The sequence below is a fragment of the Geotrypetes seraphini genome, chromosome 4, assembly GCF_902459505.1.
Source record: "Geotrypetes seraphini chromosome 4, aGeoSer1.1, whole genome shotgun sequence".
In the NCBI taxonomy this organism is placed as follows: Eukaryota; Metazoa; Chordata; class Amphibia; order Gymnophiona; family Dermophiidae; genus Geotrypetes; species Geotrypetes seraphini.
Window position 1 is genome coordinate 192,348,381 of NC_047087.1, and position 22,235 is coordinate 192,370,615.

At 42.1% G+C, this 22,235-nt stretch overlaps 1 protein-coding gene across 22 annotated transcripts in view; it reads left to right on the forward strand.

Annotated features, from left to right (window-relative positions):
• SORBS1 (sorbin and SH3 domain containing 1) overlaps nucleotides 1–22,235 on the forward strand; it is a 510,557-nt gene that overhangs the window by 336,170 nt on the left and 152,152 nt on the right. For 18 of the 22 annotated variants that reach the window (XM_033940055.1, XM_033940058.1, XM_033940056.1 and 15 more), the window contains 6 exons: nucleotides 6,102–6,219; nucleotides 6,759–6,873; nucleotides 12,806–12,889; nucleotides 14,600–14,665; nucleotides 15,382–15,474; nucleotides 21,764–21,813. In XM_033940055.1, the coding sequence (XP_033795946.1) occupies nucleotides 6,102–6,219; nucleotides 6,759–6,873; nucleotides 12,806–12,889; nucleotides 14,600–14,665; nucleotides 15,382–15,474; nucleotides 21,764–21,813 (526 nt within the window). The remainder of the gene's footprint in view (nucleotides 1–6,101; nucleotides 6,220–6,758; nucleotides 6,874–12,805; nucleotides 12,890–14,599; nucleotides 14,666–15,381; nucleotides 15,475–21,763; nucleotides 21,814–22,235) is intronic. The other 4 variants (XM_033940066.1, XM_033940075.1, XM_033940076.1 and 1 more) reach the window with 2 other exon arrangements.

Below are 22,235 nucleotides of genomic sequence, written 5' to 3' on the forward strand. Positions count from 1 at the left end.
TAGACCTTGAGTCGGATATAAGATCTTTTGACTTAACTCTGTATGATCTTGTTTTAAGGAAACCTTGAAACCAGTTATGAACTCTACCTGAGATTCCTATGGCATCTAGTATCTGGAGTAGTATGGGGTGGTCTACTAGGTCGAATGCTGCTGAAAGATCGAGTTGGATGATTAGCAGCTTGTTTCCTTTGCTGAGGTGTTGTTGGGCTATATCTAGTAAGGATACCAGTAGTGTTTCTGTGCTGTGATTAGTTCTGAATCCAGATTGAAATGGGTGCAGAATGTGGTGGTCTTCTAGGTAATTGGTGAGGTATTGTGCTACAAGACCTTCTATTAGTTTGATGTATGGTGGGATAGAAGCGATTGGTCTATAATTTGTTGGGTTGTCTATTGGACCTTTGAGATCTTTCAGTATAGGAGTAATTATAATTTCGCCAAGTTCTGGTGGGAACTGACCTTCACTGAGAGTAGCTTGCAACCATAGCGTGAGATTAGCTTTGAATTTTGTGGATGCTGTAACTAGTAGGTAAGGAGGACAGTTGTTCAAATCGCATGAAGATTTGCTGTATTTTTTGTAAAGTCGATCCAGGTCTGACCATTGTATTGTTGGGAAGTTGGTCCAGATCATATCTGCTGAGATTGCTTCGTCTATTGTGGAATTTATTAGTATCTCTTCTATGTTGTTTCGTGAGTTATTGAATGTGGATCTGATTGTGATGATTTTATGTTTGAAGTGATCCGCTAATTGATGAGCTGTTGGGGACTGGTTTCCTTGGGTGGCTAGGAAAGGTTTGGAGAAGGGAAGGGTGTGTGTGTGTGTGTGGCAAGGGGTGGGGTGGGAAGAGGCGGGGGTGAAAAGGAGGAGGGGTGCTGGCACTTGGAGCGGACCACCCCGCACCCCTTCCTTCCTACACCAGTGCTTCAGATCAATGGGTCTTAGAGATTATCTGAGATGGCTACAAATTAGAGTTCACCTGTCCTGTTGGAGATTTTTTCTTGGAATCCCCATGCAAAATCTTGCACATAAAGGAGGTTGTCCTTTCCATTCTTCAGGGATTGCAGGAGTTGAGTGCAGTGTCTCCAATCAAGGAATAGCTCAATACTTCATCTACTTTGTGGTTCTGAAGAAAGGGGGCTCATATCGCCTGGTCTTGGACCTAAAGTATGTCAACCATTTCCTCCGAGTCAGGCATTTTCAGATGGAAACTCTGCATTCAGTGATGGCATTGGTGTGACCTGGGGAATTTTATGTCTCTCAATCTCAAGTAGGTGTATCTGCTTGTTATATTTGGACTCCTCATCAGCACTTTCTGCGCTTTGCAATTCTGGATCAGCACTTTCAATTATGGGCAAATGACCTTTGGCCACACTTTGGCTTCTCGGATCTTCTCTAAGGTCATGGTAGTGGTGGTGACATTTCTGAAGGTGGGAGGAAGGAACGAATTTGGGTTCACCCTTATTTGGGTGACTGGCTGGCTTGGGCCTCCTTAGTGCAGAAGATTCAATGGGTCACACTCAGTCATTCAATTGCTGCAGTTTCTGGGTTGGGTGGTGAATCTTGTCAAGAACCACCTGATGCCATCTCAAACTCTATTGCACTTGGGAGATTATTTTGACAATCTGCAGAGCATGATATTCCTGACAGGTCAGTGACGGGACGAGCTGCAGTCACAGGTTCGCAATCTGTTGCAAGACCTGTGCCCCTCGTGCGTGGGATTATATCCAGGTTTTAAGTTCCATGGCAGCGTTTCTCAATGTTGTTCCTTTGGCCAGAGCTCATATGAGCCCTCTGCAGCAATCTCTCTTGATTTGGTGGGCTCTCCTATCTCAGAACTATAGCCTCCATCTATCTTGGATTCTGCAAGCCAGGGGCAGTATGGTGTGGTGGTTGCATCTGGTTTCTCTTCATCAGGGAGGTATCTCTAGCCTTAACTTCTTGGATTATCACAGTGACTGACACAAGTCTGTCAGGATGTGGGGGTTCATTGCCTTCTCCACAATGCTCAGAGTTGCTGTGATATGACAAGGGCAAGTTAGTTCATAATCTGTTTGGCGTTGTGGGCAGTCCACAAAGCCTTTCTGACCTTTCAATCTTTCCTAGAGGGGAGGTTGGTATGTGTTCTTTCCAACAATCTCATGGCAGTGTCATATACCAACAGGTAAGTGTTCAGATGGTGGTGGAAGCTTGTCTTCTGATGGTCTAGGCAGAGTCTCATCTGCAGCTCATATTGCAGGGGAGCTCAATGTTCAGGCCAATTTTTTTTTTTTTTAACAGGAACACCCTGGACCCAGGATAATGTGGGTTATTCCAGGAGGCCTTCCAGATGGTCACAGGTCTTTGGGGTCCTCCAGCCTTAGATATGGCTTCTCATTGCAATGCAGAAGTTCCCTGGTTCTTCAGCAGAAGAAAAGAGTGCAGTTCAGAGGGGATAGATATGCTTCTGCAGGACTGGCTGGCAGAGGAGCTTCTATATAGTTTTCCTCCGTGGATGACGATAAGCTTGGTGCTTCACAGAATTCTATTTCATCCTGGCCTGGTGACCATGATTGCACTGGCTTGGCCCAAGAGACCATGGTTTGCAGACCTGGTCTATCTCTTTTGGCGAATATCCAACTTCCACTGCACGGGGTATTACAATAAAGCTTCCCTGTGCCTTTGTATTGTAATATTATCTCATTCTCACAGGCTTCTTCTATTTTTAATATAAAACATCAACTAAAAATATTGTTATATATTAATAACAATAAGAATTATATTTTTAGATTTTTTAGTGCGGTGCTCAGATCCACTCCCCCTTTGTGCTTAACATAACTTAAAACAGAGGCAGCCAGTTGGGACCATCATTGCCACAGTGCTGTCCCAAAGCCACTGTCTATACTTTATGCAAATCATTTATGTATGTTAGATGTAAAGTTGTACTTATCTGAAGAAGTGGCTATTCACTTCCAGCTTCTCTCTGTTGTACTTGAAACCAACCAGAATAAATTCAGACTTCATAGAAGTAAACCTTGACCCGATCTTAGTACAGTACTAAAAAAACTATCTCTTGGTGAACAGGCTAGTTTTTCTTCTATGTTGTTGGGATCTCCTGGTGCAAATTGAAGATTTGTCCCCCTTTGGTCTTATGGCTTTTCTCTTGAGAGGTCAAAGCTGTAAAAGAAAGGCTACTCGGATGAGATTATTGCTACTTTGCTTCAGGCCCAGAGATGGTCTGCCTTGACAGCATATGCCTGAGTTTGGCAGCTATTTCAGATGTGGTACGCGGACAGAGCTCTGTCTCCATTTCAGGCTTCCTTGCCTCAGAGCTTGGCATTCTTGCGGGAGTGCTTTAAGAAGGAATTGCCCTTGAATTCTCTAAAGGTACAGATGGCACTTTTGACTTGTTACAGGAGCAGATTCAGGGTTCTTCCCTGACCTTGCACCCAGATGTGGGGTGTTTTTTTGAAGGAGTTAATCAGCTTCATCCTTCTGTGCTTGCCTTGTTGGAGTGAAATCTTAATTAGGTCCTCCAGTCTGTCCAAAAGGCATCTTTTGAGGTCCTTTGGAAAGCTACTCTCAAAGATTTCACTTTGAAGTCTGTGTTTTTGATAGCTATTTCTTCAGCACGCCGGGTGTCAGAGCTGCAGGCACTGTAATTAGTTCACTGAGGCAGGAGTCCTCCTGAATGTTGTCTCTTCATTTCACATGAATCAGTCATTGTTCCTTCCGTCCTTTAGGAAGGAGAAGTTTGGGAGAGAGTTTCTCTCACTGTGCTTGCTGGATGTATGGCGGGTGCTATTGCTATACCTTCAGCTCACCAATGAGTTCCAACTGTTGTATCATCTGTTTATTCTGTTTGCAGGGACGCACCATGGGGGAAGGGAGAAGCAACTAAATTGACTATTACTCGGTGGATTCAGGAGGCCATTATGTCAGTATATATTATGCTGGGTGGAGGCTCAGGCATTTTCTTTGCCACATGGTTAGCGTTCGGATATTTTGGCTTGAACCAATGCTTCATTTAGGGCTTCAGCCCTCTCCAGGGGTATTGCGGAAACCTGCCCTGTTTGAGGACAGCTTTGCTACATCACACAAATTCCTGGATTCATCCGCTGCTGATGAAAAGGCAGAAAAAATGATGTCTTACCTGATAATTTTCTTTCCTTTAGTTACAGTGGATGAATCCATGATCCCTCTCTTTGTCTGTTTCTTTGTATCGTGCACTGGCTCGAGCTTGTTGTTTCTCGGTATTTCTCCTTAAAGTTGCTTAGGCTTGCAAATTTCTGTTCTGGTTGATGTGATATCTCCATGGTGTGAAGTAGATGGTACAGCTTATAGTTGGGTCTTCTGCTTTATGAGCCATACTGAGTAGTTCAGGAGCATACCATCTTATAAAGCAGTTTAGTGTTCTCTCTCTCCACCTGCTGATAGATAGTCATAACCCATAAGTTTCTGGATTCATCTGCTGTGACTAAAGGAAAGAAAATGATCAGTTAAGATTTAATTTTTTCTTATCTGCAGTATGGGTGATTCATTAAAAGTAAATTAAACCTGGTGCAATCGTCTTCAAGGGTTAATGATCTTAGAACAAAGACATACCCATCTTACCTTTAAACAAAAACGTGTTTTCCTGCAGATCTGGGATGCTTATATTCAGTCCTTGTCACCTAGGGCGAGGAGTTTAGTTCTGAATTTGTTCTAATTTGATTTCTGGCACTCATCCTGGTTGGTTTATTTGTTTTTGTTTGTATGTGGATATGATATGTGTGGTGGTATATGGCTGTTGGTGTGCATGGATCTATGGGGGGGTGGGTAAGGGAGATGTGGAAATTTGGGTGGGGGAGGTATTGTTCCACTGTCTCGGGGGTGGGGAGGTTGGTATTGACTGCTGTCTGTCAGAGAGTATAAGAATATAGCTCTCTGACGTCTGCATTTGTTTTGCTCCCTTGCTATTTGGGGTTGTGGGGTGGGGGGGGGGGGTGACTAGAGATTTCTACATAGCAGCATTATTAAACTGAATGAGGGAGGAAGGGGGTTGGGGGAATGGGTAGTGTGTAACAACTTTTTGGAAAACTTTTGATGACTGGTTATATGTTGTATCTCGATGTTCAAGGTACTGCACCTATTGTGTATTCACTGTATTGTGGTTTTGGTGGGTTTTCTGTCGTCAATAAAAATAATTTGAACAAAACCAGTTTAAAATTTAAAGCACCAAAGACAAAGCAAATGCAAACAAACAAATGTTTGATCATGTCACAGGAGATGTTCACAATGTTTTTAGCAAATCATCCAGTTTCAAAGATCTGGTTTTCATAGCTGTATCCAGCTTCACAGAGAGGAAGGGAAGAGTACTAGTTGATCTGCTTCCTCTGCACCCAGAGGTTGTGAGATCAAATCCCAGGCAAGCCACTTAATCCTACAGCCCACTGCTTTGAATGTCAGTTTTGACAAAGGGAAATGAGCATTTGAGGGACAGGGCAGAAGTTGGTCTTGAAAATGTCTCTCTTTGTCAAATATTTCAGTCAGTTAGCTTAGTAACATAGTAAATGACAGCAGATAAAAACCAGACTGGTCCAGCCAGTCTATCCTGTAAAATTATACACACTGTGAACATGCATATATGAGATTACATCAAAACTTTAATTTTAGTTTGTCATAACATCAGACAGAATTTTAGAACATTTTGCAGGATCTAATGTGTCTTTATAGCAGACTTGTGTCTCATCAGGTTTAAACTGAGACACTGTCTCTTGAGGGATCTTTAAATACAGCTGAATTGTTTCCATAGATGTGTATGTGGTTTATCGTTGGTAAGTGCTTGAAATAATTGAGTTTAAAATAAATAAAGTGTCACCCATGATACAGACATCCATTTTTAGGTGCCTGTGAAGGTATTACTTGTCAATAAGAGTAGCCAGCAATCCTTCCTCAGGCCTGAGTCCCTTCACCACTGTACCAAATATATACCCTGAATGCACCATGAGAAAAATCTCACTCATTGGCATCCAGAAACATTTGTTTAGGGCCCCACAGGTGCACAAAGCAGCACTGAGCCTCTCCATTGCCAAATTCTGCTCTCGGTTTTCAGAACACTTATAATATCTCTTGTGAAAACTTGCAGATCCGGTCCCTCATTCCAAGAGTGAAGTAACTATGAGTAATGCTGAGGAGATTCTTCCAAGATCTGTCACCTACCCTCTATCTGCTCGATCCTCCTCACTGAAACCGAAACATGAACGGTGAGTCCTTAACGCTGGTGGGGATTCCGCTTCCCTTGAGCAAAAGCAGACATTTCTCCCTGTCCTTTGTGGGTGGAGGAAGTTCCTGTTCCTCGAGCAGGAGAAAGGAATTCTTTGGATCCAGGCTGTTGGGAGCTGATTCATCAGTGCATGTTGGGGCATATTTCTTGTTTTATCACTGGTTTTTATTATTATTATTATTATAGAGTGATTCTTTACCTTATATATCATATGATATATATCATATGATATATATATATATCATATATATATCATATATATGATATATATATATATATGATATATGATATATATCATATGATATACACAATTGTAGATATCTTATTTGCAAGTTCTTTAAATTGTTTTGTCATTTAATCAAAATTCTTAGGTCTGATCTATAAAAAGTTTTTGAATAGGTCCTGTGTGATACCAGTGCCTGCATTAGGGATCTGGGGTCCTGATTTATGCCGATCTAATAACATTAGAGCCTCCATGTTGGGGATTGACTTACGGGGTGACTGCCTCTTCTTTATCAGGAATGACTGGGAGCCTCAAGACAAGAAAGCTGACACACGAAAGTATCGTGCAGAGCCGAAAAGCATTTATGAATATCAGCCAGGAAAGTCCTCAGCAGTGACCCATGAAAATATGGTAATGTCCAATATTGGAGGCCATTTCCTTTTACTCTGCCGATGATATTCTAATAGAGCTGCTTATATGTTATGTGTAGCATTACTGGATAGTAGAGAATGACATGGGGACAAGTTTTTCCCCATCCCCATAGGAACTCAATTTCCCTATCCCGTTCCTGCGAGTTTTGTCACTGTCCCTGTCCATGCCCCATTCTTGTAAGCTCTGCCTTAACCACACAAGCCTCGAACACTTAATGATTTTAAAGTGTTTGAGGCTTATGCAGATGAGGATGGAGCTTTCAGGAATGGGGCAGGGACAGGAAAAGAACTCAACGGGATGGGAAAATTAGTTCCCTCGGGGATGAGGAAAAATCTGTTCCAGTGTCATTCTCTACTGAATAGTTCTAGGTTATGAGGCACTGACTGAGCCTTTCGTTTGTGCTTTTCTAATGTCTATCTGACCAGATACAGTGACTGTAGCTATTTTAGGTTTCCTTGGAAACTAAATTTGTTTGGGGGGGGGAACTTCAGTGCTGGTTTACCCTGTCTTCGACTTAGGGTTATGAGGAAATTGTACCTACTCATTGTCAACAACATATATTTTAATAAGTGACTGTATCACTGAAACCAGGAAATATTATTTCCTAGTGAAGAGTTTTCCTTCTGTCACTGTGACTCCTGTCCAAAGTTTGAATCTTCTACCTTGCTTCAGAAGTTGTATTTTGACATAGCCTCTTTGCTACTCGATGTATTTTAAATTCCTGACCTTGCTACCGTTTTACAGGCTTTCAGGTAGGAGAGATGGTGTGTTTGATTGGTGAATGGATATTTCCTCTATTATATGTTTAGATAGCTTGATGGAAAAAAAGGCAAGTCAAGTTCAGCCTTTTTGTAAATGTGTAATTGTGTCTTTTGATTTAGAAAGACAAAGTGTGGCATTTCTGATTTCCTATTAAGGCAATTCTTTCCTCTCCTCAAAATGTATATCCAAATTGTATAACTTCTTCATGAGTGTTCATACATGATATGCTTATTTAGGGATTTACTGTACTGCTGTTACTGACAAACAGGTCAGAGTGGTTTACAAATGAATATCAGGAAAAGGAGTGCTATTCATTAGATAGGACAGTAAAATATAAAAGATAAAACAGTTCTTACTGTGGTTATTAATATCACTAGGTCGCATGATCAACAGGGTTGGACACTGAAAGCCTGTTGAAAAAAGTATGTCTTCAGCCCATACTTAAATCTTGGGAGAGAAAATTCTGCACACAAATATAAAGATAATTCATGCCATAGTTTAGAGGCCTAGAAATAAAAAAAAGACAAAATGATGAATTGACTTAAAACAAGTTTGTTGTGGAACTGGAAGTATCAAGCAATGTTTATTGAGAGAGCAAAGAATGAATTCTAGGACATAGGGTATGGTAATGGCAAACAGGTATCTGGCTGAGTCTTGTGTAGCCATAAAAGAATCTTAAACGTAATCTTGTATAGAATAGGCCACCAATACAGTTGAAGCAGGGCTGTTCACAAAGACGTAGACCCCCGAAGAAGCCATTATTTTGGCGAAGGGCCATCAAAAAGCTACATGCAAGAAGCACCGGCAGTAACTAAGATAAGTGCTGAGCTGGTTTTTCATATATTTATTGCACGAAGCACTTTAAATTATTGTAAGCACGCATAAAGAAAAGTTAAGAAAAAATATGCACTGAGCTCGATGAATGATATCTATCACCTGCTGAAACTGATCTAAAAATCTATGACTAATCAGTGCAGGTATCTGAGAGCTCAATTGCATTATATAAGAATACACACATTAGAAAAAAATTGTGTGAAAAGTCCAGTTATAATGTTTGTTTGACAACATTAGGGACTTTTTCCATTGTTTAGTGTTGAGTGATCCACTATAATGAAATATAACCAGATTTAATGCAAGGTGATTAGTCTAGGAATTGCTAAACAAATGGAGAATGACAAAGAGGGTAAAACCATCCCCGTGTCATTCTTTACGGAGAGAGGGAAGAATCAGAGTATGAATGGGCACAGCCACTGACCCTCAAGCCTTGCATTGAAGAATGCTGGTGTTGAAGTATTGAGGCTGAGATGGACACTAAAGAATGACACGGGATGGTATCCCGTGGTTATTTGTGGGAACAAATTCTGTCCCTGTGTCAATCTCTAGAATGAACATCATGTGGTAACAAAAATATTTTATCTGACACATGAAACAGTTTTCCCACTCTGCTCAGCATTAGTGTATTCTGTCAAGAAACTGACCTGTTGAACAAGCTGGATTTTAATCAACAAGAAGTTACTGCAAACTATTTCTTTCCTATACAAATTTGGATAAATCCTTCAAGGAAGTTCCAGTTTTACACTTATATGCTTATGATACTGTTTGGAGAAATGGGCTCTTCCTTAAGATGGCTCATCTCAAGTGCAATCTAAGGCTTATTTTGCATAACAGATTTCTTCAAGTTTTAATATTGATGCCAATTTTATGTAACATCTTCACCAATGAAGTCTCGGAAACCTACATACTGCTCAAACGATATTGTCCTCACTATCTAATGGACAGATATTAAAAGGCTGGTGTTCAAAATAAAATGAGAACTTAGCATAGGTGTCTCATTTTTAGGCACCTAAAATTTCCTCTTCAACTTGGGCACCTAAGTTTTGGGCTGAACTTTTATGCAGTGGCATACCAAGGGGGCGGACCATGAGGGGGGTCTACGTCATGGTCTGGGAACTTCACTGTTCTGCTGGCGTTGGGGCTTCTGGGACCCAACAGACAGGAAGGGCTGATGTGGCAGAGCAGCGAGTTAAGGCTGCTGACAATGAAAGAACAGGCTGCTTGTGGCTCACCCTGCTGGGTCCTTTCCTCTGCCACATCACTGATGATGTCACTGATGATGCAGCAGAGAGAAGCCCTTGCAAATCAGGCTGCAAACAGTCCATTCGCCGTGCTGCCTGTCAAATCTCACTGGGGGCGTTCAGGTCTGGAGGTACTGCACAGGGGGATGGGCGGGAGGGATTGGGAAACTGCTGCACATGAGGGGAGAGAGGAAGAATTGTTGGATATGGGCTGAAGGAGAGGAAGGGAGAGATGCAATAAGAGGTAGAAAGGGGTGATAGGGGCAAATCCTGCATATGGTGGAGGGGAGGGAGACATGCATGGAGAAGAGAGAGAGAGAAATGTTGTTCATAGGGTGGAGGGTAAGGAGAGATAGTGCATGGGAAGAGAGAAATGTTGCACATGGTAATGGAGAGAAGGAAGGGAAAGAGAAAGGAGGGGAATAGAGAGGTTTGACCCAGGGCACAAGGCAGGGAAAGAGAGAGAAAGAAGAAAGATGATAAACAGTGGAAAAGAGATGTTGGTTATCACAGTGGAAGGGAAGATGCAGAGATAGAAAATGGATGGTGAGCACGGAGAAAGAAGAAAATGTCAAATAGGCAGGAAACCTTACAGAAGACAAACAGAAACCAGAGCCTGGGACCAATGTGATTTGAATAATAAAATTATCAGACAACTTGGAGGGTCCTTAAGCAACCTGGACCAATCAGATCCTTGGGCTTCTCCCCGGTGCATCCCAGGATGTATCGCAGGGGTCATCGGGATATGACGGCAGTGGCATAGGAGAGTGGGCATCCATCCCGCTGCTTGGGGGGAGATAGGGACAACTCTTCCACTATTGGCGGGTGAGGAAGGTTTCTTAACAATAATGGCAGGAGGGCATGGTTCAGGGAAGGTGTCAGGGGGAGTTTTTGCTTAATGACAGCGTCGGGAGGGAGTAGGCCTCCCTCCTGCTGCCGGGGGGGGGGGGGGAGGTTGCTTAATGGCGACAAAATTTTCTGCCAGGTCTCTGTCAAGCCTTACTTTCCTGTCAATGCCTGAGCCAATCAGCGCTCAGGCACTGACCATAAAGTAAGGCTAGGACAGCTCAGACCTGCCAGAAAATTTTGCTCGCATATGTATGTTCATCGCTTTGAAGTAAGATTAAGCGATTAATCAAAAATTTTAATAAACTTGAAACTTGACATTGAAGTTAGGGAATCACTTGGCGATAATAGAGAATCGCCTGGAGTGCTTGTTTAATATTAGTGACCTCATTGTAAGACATTTGCATGGCAGAGTCATAGACGGCTAGGAACCTCGAAAGCTATAACTAGATCAAGTAGGAAAGAAGGAACTGATCACCTGCTTGCGGTGCAAGGATAGTGGCTAGATTTAAATCAGCTATCTCAGAATCTGTCTATTTCAGAAACAGTTAGCTGGTCAATGCTAAAAATGAATGCTAGTCAGATACCTTGCTTCTCCCAATCTAACCCCACCCTCAGAACTGCCTAGAATTTGGTAGCTAACTTTAGATAGTCAATAGTCAAGCCTAGTACATTTTCAAAGCTTTTGATCTAGCTGCCTGACTCCATAGCTAAAGAAGCAGCAAAATATGTTTGAAATTGGCCCTTAGCCTTGCCACATTATCTGGGATCAGTGACTAGCAAAGGGGTGGAGGGGGGGGGGGGGCAGACAACCCCAGGCATCTCTCCTCTCTCCCTCCCCCCAGCGATGGGATGGGATTAGATCGGACAGGTCTCTGAAGTGCACCCCTGCCCCCTACCTTTTCAAATATTTACCGGCAGCAAGCAGGCTGTCCTACACAATACTTGTGTGCAGGGCTAGGAAGTGACATCAGAAGGAAGGCTCAGCTGGTGCGAGGAGCAGGTATTCCAGCCTACTCACTGACAGTGAAGATGTGATGAGGTATTTGGGGGGGGGGAAAAAGCCATGTCAGGGTAGCACAGAAGAGTAGAGAGAGGTGGGATACAGTGCAAGGGAGTGGGGGGTGGTGTACAGGGCAGTGATATCAGGTGCTTCTGCCCCCAGGCGCCATCTTCCCTCACTACACCATTGTCTGGGACCTGGGATTTAGATAATTGGTGTCAGTCTTTCTGCATGTCTGATAGAAATCTCTCTGTTCTGTTTCTTCACATGTCCCATCTTGTCAGATGTCCAACTTTCCCTCTGTTTCTGGAGCATGTTTCCTGTTACAGATGTAGTGCTGTGTTTCCAATGACCTCCACTAATGTTCTTTTGAACCCAAACCGCTAGGATACCTTGAAGGCTGTAATTTCTTGGATCAAGAAAACACATTCTAGACATAAATATCATGGTACATGTGCTTTTAAAGCATCTTTAATCTGTTCATCCAATCCACCTACATTGTACAGAGCAAATAGATCTATAAAAATTTAAAGCTCTATTTTTCTGGGACAAATAAAGCAACAGAGCTCCCTAACCCTAAAATAGGCAGTATTAATCTTTCAATGAGCATGTTACTGTTCAAGATTTTAAAAAATAAGACGATCTCAAATTCAGTGCTTAGATTAAGGGGTTCACAACTGATCCTAGAGGGCTACAAACAGGTATTTTCAAAATAATTAAGTTATGCGAATTAGACCACAGGTATGCAGATATACACATAATAAATACTCACAGTGGAAAGACTGAAAAGTGACCCTCTTTGAGGTCATCCGCTGGTAACCCAGATGTGATGAAAAACCAATGTATGATAGAGTAAACACTTTCAACACTGAATGTGAAGATGTCCAAAAATGTAAGACAGAAACAGCATAGACCTAACTCAATCCAAAAAATGAAGGAAAAAGCCTCAGAAAGGGCCCTCCCACCTCACCAAACGGCTCAATGAGGTGGTCGAGCGTTCACCTCTGGCAAAAAACCTTCATTATGTGATAAAGTCTTATGCAGTGCTGTAATGTGCCAACGAAAATTAAATAATAGAGGAATTATTCCACTTATCTTCACTGATCGGTCATGACATCTTATCTGAAATTAGTGACACAAGAAACTGCACCTGTAACAGATTCTCTCTGTCTAAATCTTCACATAAACTTCTCTTTCTTCCGTTTCCCTGTCACTGACTTTGTAGCATCAAGATGTAAGTCCAGAAGAGCTAGATTTAAAGAATGAGCCTTGGTATAAATTCTTTTCGGAGCTGGAGTTTGGGAAACCGGTAAGTTGGAGAGCTGTTTTATGAACTGCACCATGCATTGCTGTGTCCAGATGAGATTACTCCCTTGTCTAATGACTATAGTAATGCTGTGTTATAATGAGGCTGGGAGCCTGCCATAATATTCCCCCACTGTCTGATGATTCTAGTAACATGATCCATTAACAATCTTGAGCTGCTAGTTAAGGTTAGTTCCCTTCTGTCTGATATCTGTTGTAACTCAGTACAGTAACCTGTTGTGGATAATACTTCTTTCAGCTGAGGTTATTCCTTCTGTTTGACATCTGTAGTAACAGAGGTGGAGTAACCTAGTTGTGGATAATTCTGCTGTTGGCTGAGATTACTCACTTCTGTTTGATAACTGTAATAACACAGTGGAGTAACCCAGCTATGGATAATACTGTTGTTAGCTGATTGATATGTTTAATAACTGCTATTAGCTGATTGATATGTGTAATAATAATAGTTGAGTAACCTGGTTGTGGATAATACTCTTGTCAGCTAAGGTTATTCTTCTGTTTGTCTGGAGTAACACACTACAATAATCTGCTTATGAATAATACTGCTATTAGCTGAGGTTACTATCTTCTTTCGTTTTGATATGTGTAATAACACAGCAGAGTAACCTAGTTGTAGATAATACTACTGCTATCCGATATGATTCCTCTCTGTGTGTTGTTGTCTCTAGTAACCCGCTGCAGTTTTGTAGTCTGCTGAGGTGTAGCAAGTTGTGGTTAGGTTTAGTGGATATGAATGTTTTCTGTATAAGTTAGCAATGAAAGGTGATATTGTTAGAATACTGGAATGTGGGAAGCAGGGAAGGGTTACTGACTGTATCCTGGAAAGAGGTAAGAATGCCAAATTATATGCTGTGTGTCATATAGTGAGTAGATGGCCATTGGTATGAATTGCAAGCAGCACTGGATGGGTAGTAAGGCAGAGTTGCTTGTTTTGGGTATCTCAGGAGTGTGGGAGGGCAGAGGTACTGACTGAAATTTCAAGGGATGGGAGTTGCAATGCAAGATTATTGATAATGAACATCTTGTTTGCTGGGTATGATGTGGTTAACTTTGGTGTCAAAGATGCAGTATGTCTATTCATTCATTATTGGAGATAAGAAGTTAGAAGTGCAGAGACCTATTTCTGTCATACTACCTGCACACTACTAGTCAACTGAGCATTGACTAGTAATGGAGTAATAAGAGGGTATTTCGATAGTACCTACATGTTGCACAACATTGCTCCAAGAACTAAGCCTGTTTCATATCTGCAAGAAGTAAGTAAAAAAATAAATAAAAAAGCAAAAGAGAAAAAATAATGTCTTCTCACTACCCTCCTCTGCCATCGTGGACATACCAGCCATTCATCCATGTGGTAGGTATTCAGTCTAAAAATAACAATTTGCTTTAGAGACCTCTTCTCATTTTCCCCTGCGACATACATACCTGCAAGACACATTCTCCTTCTTTTCTTATTGTTTTGGGTTGCTTTAGCTCCTCCAGAGCCTTCTAAGCATGAAAGTTCCTCTTAATAAGTGCTCCCCAGTGAGTGGGTCCTGCATGGGTTCCCACCAGCAGAGTTTTCTTTCTCAGTTTTCTCTGAGCATTAATGCAAGTTCTTTCTGTCCTCTGTCTTCTTCACCAGTCTTCACATTTCTCCTGCTGTCTCTCTTTTTATGTTCATCTGTTCATTTCCTCCTTTACTTTTCATTAGCCTCCAAAAAAGATATGGGACTATACTCCTGGAGATTGCTCTATCCTTACTATAGAGGATAGAAAGGTAATTTAGCCTCTTTTAAGTATTTTCTACAATATCTAATTTGTGGCTTTTTCATGTTTTATGTGTAGCTGAGTTATAATGGCTTCAGCAATTTGTGTGCTGCTATTGAAGAGCTATTTCAGTTTTTTTATTGTATGAAAATAATCTAGGTTTATCAGAGAGAACCTTTGAGTTCCTCAAGGGATTCATTAATTTAATCTTTATAGTAATTTATTAAGTGGGTGGCAGAGTGGTTAGATACAAACTGGAGAGCAGGATCTCGGAGTTCAGGTTCTGCTTCTGCCACTGACACTCAGTGAGACCTTGCGGAAGTCATGTTTTCTCTCATCATTTCAGGTACATGCTTATTGTAAGCTCTTTAGGGCATGGAATCATTGAATCTGCATGTACTTAGCTACAGAATGCCATGGTTTAGAGTGCTATAAGATTGCGGAAATCATAAATAATGCAAGATCTTCCCAATGGGCATGTTACAGTGTTGACCATATAATGGTCAACAGTAAAGCCTAAAGTTGAATTGCCTGCTGTGTCTTCATCTCATGTAATAATGTGATAGCTGATATGACCATTGCTTGCGTTATGCTATTTAGAACTGCTTAATCGCCAATGAATTGTGCGATATTTGCTCTGTGTGCCTTGAAAAGGTACTTTGGATATTAACATCCTTTCTTGTAAGCTAAACAATTTTTCCCATTCTTCCTCCTCTCTCCAATTAGACTGAGCTAGAAAGAGATCTCTACCTCTACCAGACTGTGTTAGAGAAAGACTTGGAAAACATGGAAGAGCGCTATAGAGCATCAAATAAAAGGGTATGGAAGATCTTTCTTTTTGTCTTCCTGCTGCCTCTTCCTACCCCAATCCCCACTGTATTCTGCTTATTACTGGGTGGAGCCATTGGGTTGTAACAACAGTGTTTGATATTACAGCCACAAAGGTTAGTGCCTGTTTGTGTTTCCAAGGTTGTATGCTCTCACTTATTTATTTATTTCGGTATTTATATACCACTTATAATCTAAGTGGTTTACATTCAGGTACTCGAGCATTTGTTCCCATCTGTCCTGGTAGACTCACACTCTATCTAATGTACATGGGGCACTGGGGGATTAAGTGACTTGCTTGAGAATGTCAAATATGAGAAAGGAGGATAAAGGGTCTCAGAAACCCGCTTGATTAAAAACACAAATGTGTGATATCAAGACTGAATGGTTTGGAGTCTCAATCATTGACCCTTGTTTCCACCTCCTCCTAGTATTTTACTTAAATCTTACTATGATTACATAGTAGATGATGACAGATAAAGACCCAGTCTGCCCAACCTGATTTAATCTAAAAATATATTTGGTTTTTTTTTTTCTTCTTCTTAGCTATTTCTTAGAATCCAAAGCTCTGCCCGGTACTGCTCTTAGGTTCCAGCTACTGAAGTCTCCATCAAAGCTCACTCCAGTCCATCTACACCAGGGGTGTCCAACCTGCGGCCTGAGGGCTGCATGCGGCCCCGTGAAGTATTTTGTGTGGCCCCAGTCGAGGGCGATGCAGTGTTTTCCTCTGCTGCCCCTGGGTGTTTACCATCTTGCCAGCTCTCTCCTCTGTCTTGCTGCAGCGTTTGCGCGGCCCCAGAAACATTTTTTTCGGTCAATGCGGCCCAGGGAAGCAAAAAGGTTGGACACCCCTGATCTACACCATCCCAGCCTTTGAAACCCTCCCTAGCCCATCCTCCACCAAACGGCCATAAACAGACACAGACCGTGCAAGTCTGCCCAGTACTGGCCTTAGTTCTTCAATATTTACTATTATTTTCTGATTCTAGATCCTCTGTGTTCATCCCACGCTTTTTTTGAACTCCATCACCGTTTTCATCTCCACAACCTCTCTCAGGAGCGCATTCCAGGCATCCATCACCCTCTCCGTAAAGAATAATTTCCTTACATTGCTCTTGAGTCTACCATTTGGGGGCTAGGAATTTTAGCTAAAATTCCTAGCCCCAAATGAGGAAGGACGTTTAAAAACAGCATCCTGAGAACCCTTGACAAAGTCATTTGATGACGAAACGGGTCCCGTCGGGGCAGGCTAGTAACTCTGCACATTAAATATAAGTGATAAATTCTTACTGTTGAATTTTTTGAAACAAAGTTAAATATATAATATATTAATCACAGTAAGATTTAAGTAAAACACCAGGAGGAGGTGGAGACAAGGGTCAATGATTGAGACTCCAAACCATTCAGTCTTGATATCACAAATTTGTGTTTCTAATCAATCGGGTTTCTGGGACCCTTTATCCTCCTTTCTCATATTTGACATTCTCAAGTGGGATTTTGTTGTATTTGTGGATAGTTTCCAGTTAATCCTACTGTACCATCTTCCTTGTTTTTTCACTGATTAAGTGACTTGTCCAGGCTCACAAAGAGCAGTGTGGGATTTGAACTCACAACACCATGGTATTTTCAACAAGTAATTGTGAACTATAGTCCAGACAGAACTTTATGATCTGAAAATAAAAATATATTGACCTCAAGAAGCAAGGTTACTATACAGACTCCAGAGCAATGACATTCTGCATAGCTGATGTTAAGATGTGGAATGCTTTGGTGGGTCAGTTGCAACAATGTATTGATTTCAATTCAAGAAACAGCTAAAAACCCTGTCACATGATTTTCCTCATGGTAATTTTTGCTGACCTTCTTCCTTTTTTGCATTTATGCATAAATTTGATTTGCATATACTGCCTCCATTCTATCCAAATTTCTTTCATGAATATTCATTGCGGATATCCTGAAAACCTGATTGGCAAGGGAGTACTTCAGGATCGAGTTGAGAAATACTGATCTATACTATGTCTGTTGGGCTTTCATTGATGCCGGTGCGTTCTCAGGTATCAGACCTGGCACCCTTCAGTGCAGTGCTCCTTTCCATTAGGGGGGGGAGGGAAGCAACTCCAGATTCCAGGAGAGGATCTGCATCTCAACGATTTCACCCAAAGTATGGTCGCGAATCCCATGGTTTGAGGAGTTGCAGACTCAGACATCCCATGAGGAGTACTTTGCTGAGTAAGTTATGAAACCTCTCCTGGGAATCTGGTGTAGAAACAGAGGAACCCAAGGTAAAGGGATCCCTTGATCTGCCTTCAGCCCCTTCTCCAGTTCAGGAAAGGAGAAGGTCTCCCCCCGAGAACCATTTCTTTGTCATCTTTTTGGAAGAGATGGCTAAGGTCATCCCCTCTAATTTGGAAATTGAGGACAAGCCTAAGACGCTAGATGTCCTTGATTATGACTTCCCTCCCAAGTAGGCTGTGATAGTTGCCTGTACATTGTACAGCCTGAACTGAAGAAGGCAGAACTTTAAAGTCCACAAGGATTCTGGATTTAAGAAGTAGCAGCTTCCACACCATTCCATGATGATCCAGTCCACCCTCAAAAAGGACCAGAAGTTTGAGGACCCATACCTCAGTACTCCCAGGTAGGGATGCCCACATTCTGGAGTCTTTGGGGAGGAAAGTGTTTCAAGGCTTGATGCTCATTTCCTGCATCCAGTCCAGCCATCTCTTCAAGTATGAGATGTTCATATATTTATTTATTTATTTATTTATTTAGATTTTTATCCCGTCCTCCCAATAGCTCAGAACGGTTTACAAATGAACATACACAGTGGGGAGTAACTAGACATATAAGTAGTACAACAGGTTTAGGGATTGGATTTATAGTTTTTGGAGAGAATTAAATACAGGGAGAGTATGCAGAAAGAGAGAAGGGGGAAATACAGTAGTTTAGTTTAAGGAAAGTTATAAGCGTTTAGGTACAATTTGTTAGTGGATAGAGTAAGAGAGGGTCATACTGGAAGTTCGGGAAGGTGATAGGAGAGTGGAGGGTGGGGCCTAAGGGGGGGAGAAGACAGAGGAGATCTTTAGTTGAAGAGGAGGGTCTTTACCGATTTACGGAATGTTAATAATGAGTTCTGTTGTCTAAGTTGGGGGGGGGAGTTGGTTCCAGAGGTGTGGAATGAAGTGGCTGTAGGATCGTTTGTGGGCAGTTTCTGTGAGCAGGGATCTTCCGGGGGGGGGGGGTGCATAGGCGTATCTCTGACTTTGAGCGGAGGGTGCGAGTGGGGTTGTAGATGGGAAGCTTGGATTTTATGTAGGAGGGGGTGGTGGAGTAGATTCTCTTGTGAGCAATTGCCAGGGCTTTGAAAGTACAGCGTTGGCTAATCGGGAGCCAGTGTTCAGCATGGAGTGCCGGGGAGATGGAATCGCGGTAGTTGAGGTTGTGTAGGAGGCGGATGGCTGCATTTTGGACCCGTTGGAGGCGTTTGATATTATTTTTGGTTAGTCCATTAAATAGGGAGTTACAATAATCCAATCTGGAGAGGACATATGCGTATAGGAGTTGGGCGAGGTCTGGTGTGGAGATGTAGGGTTTGATCCTTTTCAGTTGGCGAAGGTAGTAGAAGGAGGTGGAGACCACTTGGGATATGTGGTTAGATAGGGATAGGTGTCCGTCTAGGGTTACTCCCAGGCTGCGAACTTGATCTGCTGCCGTTAGTAGAGTGGAATCCCATGTTAGTGTAGGTCGTAGGTATTTGGTGTTTTTGTTTCTGATCCATAGGAGTTCGGTTTTGGAGGCGTTAAGTTGAAGCTTGTTGTTTGACATCCAAGTTTTCATGTCAGTGAGGCAGAGTTCAAGGTTAGCAATTTGGGATGGCCGGTTTTCGCCTAAGGGGAGGAGCAGCTGGATGTCATCTGCATAAGAATGGATTTTGATTTTATATTTTTGGGCTATATCGATGACGGGTTTGATGTAGAGGTTGAATAGGAGGGGGGATAGAAGGGCGCCTTGAGGAACGCCATATTTGATAGGCTTAGGGTTGGATTTATGTGTCCCTAGTAGGACAGTTTGGGTCCTTTGGTGAAGGAAGGAGGTGATCCATTGGAGGGCTGTGTCTTTGATTCCGAGGTCGTGGAGCCTAGATGTGAGTAGGTGGTGGTCAACTGTGTCGAAGGCAGCGCTAAGGTCAAGTAGGACTAGTAGGGCGTCATTGCCTTTGTCGAGTATTGACCAGCTGTCGTCGATGATATCAAGGAGTACTGATTCTGTGCTGTGGCCCTTACGGAAGCCGGATTGGGCTGGGGATAGGGCAGCTTGTTCTTCAATGAAAGGGTGTAGGCGGTGGAGCACAATTCGTTCAAGGAGTTTGGAGACAATTGGGAGGTTGGAGACTGGGCGATAGTTGCCAGGTTCATTAGGATCAAGGGAGGGTTTTTTGAGAGTGGGCTTGATAATAGCTGATTTCCAGCTGAGGGGGACAGTTCCGGTAGTTAGAGAGGTGTTAATGATGGGGAGGATGGATTCTGCCATGGCGTCTCCGGCAGACAGCAGGAGGCTGGACGGGCAGGGGTCGAGGATGGTGTTGGAGGGTTTGAGTTCACTCAGGGTTTCGAGGACCTCCGCATGAGTATAGAACCTGATATAACAGGTTTTGTGGATACTCTGCCTCCAGATAAAACCACAGAGCTCCATAAGCAAGTAGGAGCCTGAGCAACTTATGATGCTTTTGATGTGGTGTCCACACTTTCTGCATTAGGTATTGGCAGGCTCTCATGGCTGTGTGTTTCAAGAAGAGATGGAAAATGTCCCTTTGCCAAGGACACAAAATGTCAAAGCAATGGCAGTGACAGCAGTAACCCACTTGAGGTCAGGTTCCATTGAGGAGTTTGGCAGAGCTGCAATGTGGTCTTCAGTCCACACATTCACATCTCAGTACTCTCTCAAGCAGAATACCCAACCTTCACAGCAGAATTGTTTGTTATTTTTGGTTCTGATTGGCCTTATTTTTGCAAGTCCTTATTGATCATTGGTTTTTTTGGCGAGTCCATTAGCTAGAGATGCTCACATATAAGAACTAATTGTTCTGTTGTCTTCAGAGAAAGTGAAGTTGTAGCCAATCTTATCTAAAAAAAAATATGCCATAATCATTTGCCTATGCCTACACAAACACAAATCAAGTTATCTGTGTCATGAATCCTAATGTAATCCCTGGATGTGGCCAGGCTCTTCTAAATTGTAAATCGCATTGAACTCCTTTTGGGGCATATTAGCAATCCATAAATACTAATGTAATGTAAGTTATTTACTTGTAGCACGTGTTCTTTGAAGACAAGGTATATGTTCTCACGTACTCCCCTTAGAGTTGAATTCTCTGTACTTTTTATACAACTGTGGGTCTCAAGTGAGTTGGGAAGGCATGCATGCATGAGAGGTTGGGCCTATCAAAAGCTTCTGGAAAGGAGAAAACACTTTGCAGCATCCGTGCAAGGCTCCATGAATTATATCACCCACATGTGAGAACATTTTCCTACTGTTGTTGGAGAACACCTGCTACAGATGGGTAACTTCACTTAATTGGGCCAACTTTTATTTGGAGCTGCATGACTCCCATTCTGTATGTCTCCTGAGGGGGGGAGGCGGGGTCTTAGAGACAACATGATAATCTGAAGAGAAAAAATGTCAAAAAAATAATTCTTCCTGCTACTTTGGATTTTATTAACATTAAAATGTTCCTGCTCTAGGCTGAGATCTCTCTCTCATTTCACTCAAAGCAGCTCATTCTTTCTTTATGTGATATTGTTGAGATATGTGTTGTATTTCTTGTAAACAGCACTTGCAAACTGAGTCTGAAGAAAACCACCATGATACAAAAACTAGCAAAAAAGGAGTAGGGTTGAGCAAAAGACTTAAAAAAAAAGTAGATGGGAAAATCCTGAAGGTCTAATTTATTATACAACTCATCAGTGAAAACAGACCTGACATGGCACTGCATTTTGGCATGAGTGTGTCTACTTCAGGGGTCAACACACTGATTCAAAAGCAAATCAGGATAAATATGATGGATTTACATAACATCAAATGAGAACTTACTGCAGGATACCTGCTGCATAGGTCAGTCCTTTATTCAACCCTACTCCATTTTTGCTGGTATTTCTTGTAAACCCTTTTGAGCATTTCCAGAAAAGTTTAGGAAAGAAGCTGTTTTCCTGTTGACTCCTCTGTGCTTATGTGATTGTATGTGCCAATTTGCTAGTGATGTCTTTTATATCACTTCTTGCAGGGCCTCGCACTTAGTCCACCTCCGGAAACTTCCACAGATCTCCTTCACTAGTAAGTTTTACCTGCAGGTGTGCTGGTCTTCGCCCATTCACTTGGTACACGTTTGTGCGAATAGTTTTGTGTATGCATAGTCTATAAAATAGTTGATAGGACTGATATTTTTTAATACATAGAAATATAGAAACATGATGGCAGATAAAGTTGTACTAAGAGGCAATATTTCCTATGGAATTATTTTACAAAGATAATTTTGTATATTCTGTATTTAGGTTACTTTTAATATTTATTTATTTATTCAATTTTCTATACCATTCTCCCAGGGGAGCACAGAATGGTTTACATGAATTTATTCAAGTATTCAAGCATTTTTTTCTGTCTGTCCCGGTGGGCTCACAATCTATCTAATATACCTGGGACAATGGGGGATTAGGTGACTTGCCAGGGTCACAAGGAGCAGCATGGGTTTGCACCCA